Below are 10,979 nucleotides of genomic sequence, written 5' to 3'. Positions count from 1 at the left end.
TTTACCACTATGTTACTTATGCTAAAATGTCCCTTCGGTAAATATACAGTTCGACAGGCAACAGTAAGAAGAAATTTCAACCGGTCACTTACTTGTTTTCCGAGAGTGAATCCAAGAGGACGCGTTCCAGCCATTGTGTTCCTGAGTCAAATCAAAGGTAACCTGTAAAACCAAATATATACATACATATATTAATACCAATATCGATATTGAATAAACACGAATTTATATTTAAAATTAATACAAACGTTTTTGCTTTATTTCTTATTCCAACAAATTAAATCGGCCACGACCTTGCTCAAGCGTTGTGCCGGTTTAACATACTGGTCCTTCAACGCCGTAACATTTTCCACTTGCCAGCGCCCAGCTTTTTGAGCCAATCCGAAGATTCCAATTTGAGCCTATCTGAAGCAGCCGTACATTGCAGCAGCAGCTACAAAATTTTTGCACAAAGCAACCACAGGAGCTTCCAGCATCAACAGCAAAAACACACACACGAACACCGACACCTGTTAGATAAATAAAGCCATCAATTTTTTAAATTAAAGGTACGTGGGTCAAATTTCACTGCACTTAGATTATCTTGTGTAGCATTTATTTAGTTAATAATCAAGAATTCGTGAGTGATTTTGTGAAAAATTTAAAGTTTTAATTGCAACCGAAGTGCTAAGTGACACACACACACGCACATATATATGTACATACATTTGTGGGCGCTAAAGCCATTTAAATATTAAACAAGTGTGATCGGGCATAAAAAAAAAAAAGGCAGTGTTTTGTTTTGCTTTGGAATTATCGCGAAACAATTTGCAAGAAGTTTCTTTACGGTGATTAATTCGAATAGTTTAATTTTTGTTAATCATATTTTCCTTGGTGACTTGCATTTTAGTACCGAAATTTACCAACAACAACACTGCACTTGTATTCGGTTTACATAACCAAACTTTTCACTGCACCGAACTTTGGTACTTGCAATATTTCCTTTTCACAAAATCACTTTCGCGTTTGCATTTAATTTATTAAAAACCAATACAAATTGTGGCACTATTTCTAATTAGTCAAGTGGTGTGTTTTTCCATATTCATTATTTATTTGCACTTGGCATATAACGCGCTTGTACATAAGAATATATACACATACATACATATACAGATCTCACTGGTTTGGTTGGCGAGCAATTTCTTGTGAACAAACAAACATACATACATACGTATACTTAAAACGCATTTATATTGCTAAATCGGTGTTAATAAACATAAAAGGTTCACAGATACAGTTTAAAGGAAAAATAGAGAATTTTTATTACTTTGTGGTTGAATTGGTGGTATTTTGGTGGTGCATTCTGCTTATATACATTGGGTATATAGTTTTGGGTTACCTTGACATAGGATTTTCTTCGTGTGCTACCTTTACGGTTGGAAAATCGGCTTCTTTTGAGTCAGTCTCTCATAGTGATACTTCCAAAAATTTCTTGTGAAGTTGTTATTTCGCAAATAAGTGAAAAAATTAAATAAAATGGAAACATACACCCGGTTAGCAGATTCGGTCATTGAATTTGATACAGAATTTCTGAGCACTCCCACAGGTGAGCACACCAAACATTCGCTGAAAATTCAGCAAAGCGAGCTTAGTGTACTGTGGGAGAAAGCCAAAGCACTCTTTGACGAAGTTCTGACTACCGAATCAACTAGGGCTAAAGATGTTAGCGCTATAAGAAAGAAAAATAAGATCTGCTATGCAGCTTTTGTCCGGTGTATGACAAAAATTAACGAATATTCCGAAAAGTTGGAAAAATCAGAAAAGGAAAGCTTCGCATAGTTTGCATCTTCCACCTTGCGATATTGACGTTTTTAAAGGTGATTATTTGTCGTGGCCAACTTTTCGTGACATGTTCACGGCAATTTATATCTTGAACAAACGGCTAACACCCATACAGAAGCTTTATTATCTGAATCAAAAAACGCAGGGTGAAGCCAAAGAAATTGTCAAGAAATGCGACTTAACGAATGAAGGCTTTAACACAGCCTGGAAGAATCTTTGCGATAGATACGAAAATAAGAGGATCCTAGTTAACACTCAGTTGAAGATTCTCTTCAACTTGAATACAGTTGATAGCGAATGTGGAAGCTCAATAAAGAGATTACAAAGGGATATTAATAATTGTATATCATCCCTAGAGAGTCACCAGATTGACATTTCAAACTGGGACCCTATTATTACGTATCTGTGTTCTACTAAACTACCTGAGGAAACCCTTTCGCTGTGGGAACAATCGGTAGAAAATAAAACAGAAATATCCAAGTGGTCAGATATGGACCGATTCCTTTCAAGCAGGTTTCAAACGTTAGAATCGGTTTCAGGTTTAAGAGGAATCAAGACTTCGAAGTTTTCAAAAGTGCCAAGTCATAAGCATTCCTCTGAACCCTCTCACAAGAAACTTGGCGTTTTTCAAACTAGTGTCGCCAAATACATGTGCAAAATGTGCCAATGCAACGAGCATAGAATTCATATGTGCCCAAAATTTCTGAAGATGTCTGTAGCTGATAGAATCTCCTTTGTAAAAACGAACAATAGCTGTTTTAACTGTCTGTCTTTCGGACATTCGGTGTCGAAATGCACGAGTTCTTACAACTGCGCCAATTGCCATTCTCGACACCATACGCTCCTACACAATCAGACAGCACCGCCTAAAACAGCTACCAGGGAAAATACTTCTAATCCTGCGGACAATTTACCATCGACTTCCAGACAGGCACAATTGAGGAATCAAGCTTCAAAGGGGAAAAGTAACCAAGTAAAAAAGGTGCAATCACATCACGCTAATACTAGCAAAGGTGTTTTACTCGGCACTGCTCGGGTTACTATTCATTATAATGGCACCAATTATGCTGCTAGAGCTCTAATTGATTCTGGCTCTGAGTGTTCCTTCATTACGGAGAGGCTCAGACGCAGAATCAACTTGCCCACAAAGAAAATGCATGCTCAAGTTTCGGGCATCAATAATACGGTTTCTGCACAGGTAAAAGAAGCGTGTTCTATACAGTTGCGGTCACCGATTGACCCATTCATTTCAATTGATGCTATTGTGTTAGTGCTACCAACTCTTACCGGGAATTTGCCAACTTGCGACATTAGCGCACTAACACAACAAGCTTTTCCTGATCTCATCCTGGCAGATAAAAGGTTTTATGTAAATGAGCAAGTCGATCTTGTCTTGGGAGGGGACATATATCCCCATATAATTTTGAGTGGCATTAAGAAGAATGTTCTTAGTACTCTTCTGGCACAAGAAACAGTGTTCGGTTGGATACTGACTGGTCGTGCTGATGCAGTCAACCCAACCAACAATAATAGAGTATCGTTCTTCAATGAAGTGGCCCTAGACAAACAGCTAAGCTCTTTTTGGGAACTTGAGGATCTTCCACGAGATAAAACTGCAACAGCTGAGGAAGCAAAGTGCGAGGAGCTTTACAAGCGTACAACACAGCGGAATCCAGATGGGAGGTACATCGTGTCGCTTCCTTTCAAGGCGGAGTTCCCGGCTGATATAAACTTAGGGCCATCACTCAAAATCGCGTTTTCTCAATTTTACAAGAACGAAACTCGACTTAGAAAAAATCCAGACTTACAGAGGGAATATAACAAAGTCATAATGGAATACGAGACAATGGGCCATATGTCTAAAGTTAATGCAATTCAGTCAGCAGATGCAGTCGACAGTTACTATTTACCACATCACGCTGTGGTAAAAGAAGAGAGTACTACGACAAAGGTTCGGGTGGTTTTCAATGCTTCGTCGTCTTCAGCCAATGGTGTCAGCCTGAACGATATTCTTCTTCCAGGGCCAGTGCTTCAGTCTGATTTACCAGTGTTGATTCTCCGCTGGAGACTTTTTAGATACGTCTTCAATAGCGATATTGAGAAGATGTATAGGCAAATTCTTGTAGACGCCAACCAAACGAAGTACCAACGAATAATTTTCCGTACGTGTCCAAACGAACCAATTAGTATTTACGAATTAAAGACGGTTACTTTCGGTATAAATTGTGCTCCTTATCTCGCGATAAGGACATTGCTCCAGCTAGCTGATGACTCAGAAAGCCTCTATCCTATAGCCTCGAACATTTTACGAAAAAGTATGTATGTCGACGACGTTCTTGCCGGAGGACATACTATTGACTCCGCGATAAAAGCCAGGGATGAGATTTCCGCAGTTTTAAAATCAGCTGGTTTTCCACTTAGAAAATGGACGTCGAATTGCAATAAAATATTGCAAGGCATACCAAAAGCACATCTGCTGAGTGAAAATTTCTTAGAGTTTGAGGACACAAGCAGTGTAAAAGCCCTAGGTATAAGGTGGAACGCGCATTCCGACCAATTTTATTTTATAGCCAAGCCAATAGAAGATAACGTCAATCCAACGAAGAGAGCGATATTATCAGCCATCGCTAAACTCTTTGACCCGTTAGGTTGGCTAGCTCCAATGATAATTGTCGCGAAAATACTTATGCAGAGCATATGGTTAGAGGGTACAGACTGGGACGAGACGGTGTCCCCAACAACACTAGATAGATGGCAGAATTTCACGAGAAACTATCAGGAAATCAATAATATAAGGATACCACGTTGGGTATCTTTCTCACCAACGGAAAAGGTAGAGATTCACGGATTCTGCGACGCATCCGAAAAAGCGTACGCTGCCGCAGTCTACTTACGCGTGGAAAAAGAGGATAAAGTACTTGTAAATCTGCTATTAGCAAAAACTAGAGTAGCGCCAGTCAAAACAATTTCTTTGCCTAGATTAGAACTTTGCGGGGCGGTGTTACTGTCAGAAATAGTCGAATCAATCACCAAAAATCTTGAATTAGGCCACCTAAACATACATCTGTGGACTGATTCGACGATTGTTCTGGCGTGGATACGCAAGCCCCCATGTTCGTGGTCAACTTTCGTTGCCCACCGAATTACAAAAATCTTAGACAAAGTAGGGAACTTGAACTGGCTTCACGTCGATTCAGCTACGAATCCCGCAGATTTAGCAAGCAGAGGCATACTGGCGAACGAATTGGTCAAAAATTCTTTGTGGTGGCAGGGACCTTCTTGGCTACAAGAAAATAGGGAAAATTGGCCAATCCAAGAGACAGACTTCACCACGAGCATTGAGGAAAAAAGGGTGCACGTTCATGCAACAACATCGACAGACAAAATCAATGACATTCTTGACCGGTTTTCTAGTTTACCGAGGGCTTTGAGGGTGATATCTTATATATTGCGTTTCTTTCAAAGAACCCATCCGAAGACAAAAGCTTCTTTTCAGTCGGAATCTTGCTTAATTTCATCTAATGAAATTAAATCAACGACTACTCGCCTGATTAAACTTGCTCAGAAGCAACATTACGGAGCAGAAATCGCGAAACTGAAAACTAAAGAGTGCATTGAGTCTAAGAGTGAAATACTTCCTCTTAATCCATTTCTGGATAAAGATGATGTGCTGCGGACGGGGGGTCGTCTTGGCACATCTCTGGATCTAGCGTACAACGAACGGCATCCCGTTATACTCCCATACAATTGTAGATTATCCCGTCTGATTGTCCAATTCATCCATGAAACTTCTCTCCATGGTGAGAATCAACTAATGTTGCGTCTCATACGAACGCAGTATTGGATTCCTAAGGTGAAAACGATGATAAGGTCCACAATCCATAACTGCAAGATCTGCACTATCTATAAAAAACGCGCGCAAGGCCAACTTATGGGGATTCTTCCACAAGAGCGAACAACTTTTTCGCGACCATTTACCAATGCTGGGGTGGATTTTGCTGGACCATTCGACATTAAGAGTTATCGTGGACGAGGCTGCCGAATGTCAAAGGGTTATGTGTGTCTATTTGTCTGCTTTTCTACCAAGGCCATTCATTTAGAGGCCACAAGCGACCTAAGTACTCAATCGTTTTTAGCAGCATTTTCCAGATTCGTTTCCAGACGAGGGTGTCCAAAAAATGTGTACTCAGATAATGGGACAAATTTCGTAGGAGCATCACGGGCTTTAAAAGCGGAACTAAAGGCATTTTTATCCGACGCTCGGACGAATACGTTATCAAAATATGCCCATCAGGCATTGACTTGGCATTTCATACCTGCCGCAGCTCCGCACATGGGTGGTCTGTGGGAGGCAGGTGTGAAAAGCTTTAAAAGCCACTTTAAAAAGATCGCGTCTAATATGAAGTACACATTTGAGGAATTCAACACTCTACTATGCCGAGTTGAGTCGTGTCTCAACTCACGTCCGCTGAGCCCAGCTTCCAATGAACCATCTGACCTTGAGCCCTTAACTCCAGGTCATTTTTTGGTAGGCGGACACATCTTGGCTCCACCAGAACTAGATGTGAACGAAAACCCAGCCTCGATCGTCAATCGTTGGCAGAAACTCAAAGCCTTGCATCAAAACTTCTGCAGGAGGTGGAAATCGGAGTACCTTACCGAACTACAGAAACGAATAAAGTGGAAACATCCTAAATCCAACATAAAAGTGGGAGACATGGTGGTCATACGAGAGGATAATCTTCCACCTAACGAATGGAGATTAGGGAGGGTGGCTAATTTGCACCCAGGTTCTGACAATCGAGTTCGTGTTGTAGAGGTCATAACTGAAAAGGGTAGAGTGACAAGACCCCTTGTCAAACTAGTACTACTACCACCCTATACCACGGATAACGATGAAACTATGGCGTCTGTATAAATCCATATGAAAAAAAAACCCTTCCACCTACCACACCTTTCCATATTGAATTGAAATTCAAAAATAAATTTGCATACTTAATGAAATTGAACCATTAAGACGATAGTTACATTTAGACACACACTGTTCAATAAATTTGGTAGAAATTGCTAGGAGTTTTTTCATGTCGTTAACGTTTTCGTATGCGAAAACAACTTGCCAATGAGAAGAATCGCTAATTGTACATATTGCTATTTCAAAGACGTAAACAACATGAAATTAAAACCAATTCTAGCTATACCGAATGAGAAGTAACGTACTTAATGTTTAAATTTCATTAATTTTTTCCATCTACGTATGTAAAATTATTTCACACAATCACATTGCACCAGTCACCATGGAACGGCCCGCGAACAGAGTAGGCTGGTTTATATCAATAATACAATAGGAGAACATAGAAACATTTTAATTGTAAAGCACTTACCCCCTTTTTCCTTTCGTCTCTTCCGATCTTTTTTCTTTGGTCGTCTGGTGGCTGGTTCTGCTTCAAAGAATTCACCGTCCACTGGGCATTGTGGATAGCGCATATTGCCGGCCATCCTGGCTGCATCTGCAACACCATTCCTTCGATGCGTTAATCCATGTCCTGTGCTGCACATTCTTTTATAAACAAAAAAAAAAAAAAAACAGCTTTAAGCAGATCCCCGTAGTAATTTCAAACGCATTCACCCGCCATACATATACACGTATTAAATTTCTTTCGATATTTCCATCTCAACGTATTTGCCGGCGAACGCATTTTATTTCATTTCATTTTAAATTACACACATTAGTAATCTGTAACCCAGTACAGTAGCGCAGCAGCAATGACACAATGATACCAACACACTGTGTCAACACATAAGCATACGCGCCATTGACCATCCCTAAGGCAAAAGTATGGAATGTGCCAAAATTGTGCCGTTCATGCATTGAGCTGCACTTCATACATACATATGTATGTATGTATGTACATGTATACATACATGTACTGAAACTACAACTCTAAAGGCTTCGTTATGCATACTTGGCATGGCTTGAGAGCTGTCACATAAGAAATCTGTCAAATGAGCCTCGCGTGTAATCGGTTATCGAACGCACAGCACTACATACGTAGAAGTTTGTTGGTTTTTGATTTCTACGTAAAAATGGTATAGCAGTGCATGCAATGCCAAGTATGCATAACAGAGCCTTAAGGCAAAAGAATGGAATGTGCGAAAAATGTGCCGTTCAGGCGTTGAGCTGCATTTCAAACATCCATAAGTATGTATGTATGTACATATATGCATGCATGTACTGAAACTACGACGGCATAAAGGGGGTGTCAGACGTTGTAGTGCAATATTTTTTCGGATAAGCTATCACAGGAAAATTTGTAGTGTCTGCTGAAATTAGGTTTATTTCCAAAACGTTTTTTTTGACAATTATTCCAAATTATTTTTATTATTTCTCACAATTTGCAATCAGTAATAATTTGACAAAACTTGCAGCAGAAGTGAAAATTGCTAGGGAAACACGAGCAAGTTGAAATATATTTTTCGAAATCGATTTGCACTCTTTTCAGTCACACTTCGCAATGTTTATTTCTTCGCATGTAGAAATAAATTTTATCCTTCCCGTCTGACACACCCTTAACGCGAACAACTAGTACAACATGTACATATGTATGTACATATTTGTATGTATAAGGCACTTTTACACAGAACTTTACGTGAATTAAATATCGCACCGGTACTTCGGTACCTATGTTTCCCAATACCTACGTATGTACATATGTTTTATTACGCACGTTTTTCTTCAGGTTCGAATTAACTTTAATTTACGCATTTTTAACAATAATTTTCCGCCTTTATTCCTTCATTGAGGCACTGTTTTTTGTTTTCGCATATTTGTTTTGGTTGTATGTACATTCGCACTACTTACACATTTAATTACCTGGAGTTACCAATTTATTTTCACGGGGCTGCTTCAAACACCAACGGGTTGTTTTTATTTTGCTACACTCGCGCCGCTTTTTTATGGTTTTTGCCAATCCACAAGCACAAATATTTTACCGGCACCGCACAACCGCACAACCGCACTTGTCGTAAACACAATATATATAACCTTGCTTGTGAATGACAGGCGGCCATTCACGGAAGTAGGTTCTACTATCGATAACATGAGAAATAAGTTCGATACTTTACAGAGTTACCTTGAGAGTATTTACACTCGGGCTGCACTTGCAAGTTTCTGTACCCAGTTTTGCGCAAATTAGCTTGCATTGCATTAGTTGGCATTGATGTGATTGCAGTAAATGAAATTATGTGTGCTTTTTTTTTCATATAGAGGGGGTGGGTAGTAATAAATAACACATAATTATTTATTATTATCTATTTTTCAATTGCATAAGTTTTTCATTGATGCAATTTAATGCGAGCACAGAGACTGACGAAAAAGAAAAAAAAATGATAATTGCTACATAATAATTTGTTTCCACCATACTTCTCGTGCCATCTCCATGTCAGGTAATAAACCCACTTACCTCTTGCAACCCTGTTGTACCAACCATAAAGGCATGTATGCACGGTCAAACCACCTATCAATCATTAAGGGGTCATAACACTGTGCACTTTTAGTCAGTTAACGAAATTACGGAAAAAACCGTATATGCTCCATCTCGTTTCAATATTGCTCGCCATTCCAAAATCGATCATTTTTGTCGGTGCGCTACATACAAGATTATTTCAGAAGATGACTCGCTTCACTAATGTACGCAAACAAGCTGAGGCAAATAATTACCCGCTGACGTGCAGATTATGCAGCAACAAGCATCCCTTAAGAGTATGCCCAATATTTCGTGCAAAAAGACCAGAAGAACGCCTGCGTGACGTTCTGATCCATCGCTATTGCACGAATTGTTTATCGGGGATACATCGTGCAGCACACTGCACTAACCCAGGGAGATGTCGACGCTGTAACGAAGAACACCACACCATGCTCCATATTGAGAACGTGAGCGATGGATCAAGACGTCAGCGACGATCAAGGAGGCCAATAATCAACAATGACAGTGATGATGCGCTTTCACTAGATGCGTCTGAGGTCGGAGCGGAATCGAATGCTTTCCGCCCAGACCTGGAGGAGGAAGAAATGCCAGTCGCTGGAGCGGAAACTAATGCTTTCCGCCCAGATCTAGAGGAGGGCGATATGCCAGAAACTGGAGCGGAAACTAGCGCTTTCCGCCCAGAAGAATCAACCGGAATGGAGTCAAACGCACTCCATCTGGACTCGGCTAGTGAAGTGGAGCTGGAACCCCAGCGCTACGGGCAGCTCTTGAGATATGAGCAAAGAGAGCTAAGCGGAATGGAAATGAGAACTTTCCAACCGCGAAACGAATGGCATAGTCTTCAAACTCGACGACTGAACAAACGACCGCGTCATCGGCGACAGCATGGAAGAGTGGAATCACAAGCGTTCCACCTTCCGCCTAGAACCGGTTTCCGGTCAGGTATGGTCCAGGACCTCCGAGCCCCGGTACATCCGATTCAAGCCCTCACATCGATCGCGCCGACAGCTGTGGTCAAGATAGAAGCAGCGGGCCGCCTACATTTGGTTCGAGCCGTAATTGATGCGTGCGCTTCAACGTCCATAATCGCCGAAGATTTGGCGAGGGAATTAAATCTTGGGGGAACTGCAATAAATTCCCAGAGGGGCTACTTCATTAAGTTGAGAGGAAAGCATGGACAGTCAGCCACCGTTACGACGCACGCAATTTCCCTCAAAAATTATCGGAAGCGGACACCAAATACTAGTTTGGACGCTACCGTAGTCGCCGCTTATTCGAACCTGAAGCTCGCGGACCCGCGCTTCCACATCGCTGCGCCAGTCCGCTTAGTATTAGGCGCCGAGGTCTTCCCCAAAATCCTACTCGGCGCAATTCCTGCGGGTACTCTCGGCCCGCTATTAGCACAGAACACCATATTTGGATGGGTCCTGTCGGGCGCTTGTTGAACTTTTTTTTTATTCGCATACTTTTATCAAACATGAATTAAATACACAATGAATTGTTTTACTTATTTTATTGAATAAATGTGCAGTTGAATTTTTGAAACCCACGTCTTTAAATAATACTTTCTTCTACCTTACAGAGTCTAGGTACATGGACAACGGCAACGAAGAACATTTACATTATAAGATAATTTTTTAAAATTAAGGAGTTAATTGGAACATAGTGGCCGGA

At 40.7% G+C, this 10,979-nt stretch overlaps 1 protein-coding gene across 1 annotated transcript; it reads left to right on the top strand.

Annotated features, from left to right (window-relative positions):
- The first annotated feature begins 280 nt into the window (after positions 1-280).
- On the top strand, positions 281-10,957 carry LOC118752527. Its single transcript, XM_036487434.1, has 2 exons — positions 281-548; positions 9,488-10,957. The coding sequence occupies exon 2, from the start codon at positions 9,491-9,493 to the stop codon at positions 10,748-10,750; it is 1,260 nt and encodes a 419-aa protein (XP_036343327.1). The 5' UTR covers positions 281-548; positions 9,488-9,490; the 3' UTR covers positions 10,751-10,957.
- The last annotated feature ends 22 nt before the right edge of the window (positions 10,958-10,979 follow it).

This window comes from Rhagoletis pomonella, unplaced genomic scaffold (genome assembly GCF_013731165.1).
Source record: "Rhagoletis pomonella isolate Grant_MI unplaced genomic scaffold, Rhpom_1.0 Rhpom_scaffold_01602, whole genome shotgun sequence".
Lineage (NCBI taxonomy): Eukaryota > Metazoa > Arthropoda > Insecta > Diptera > Tephritidae > Rhagoletis > Rhagoletis pomonella.
This window is presented reverse-complemented; position numbering and strand designations above follow the sequence as displayed.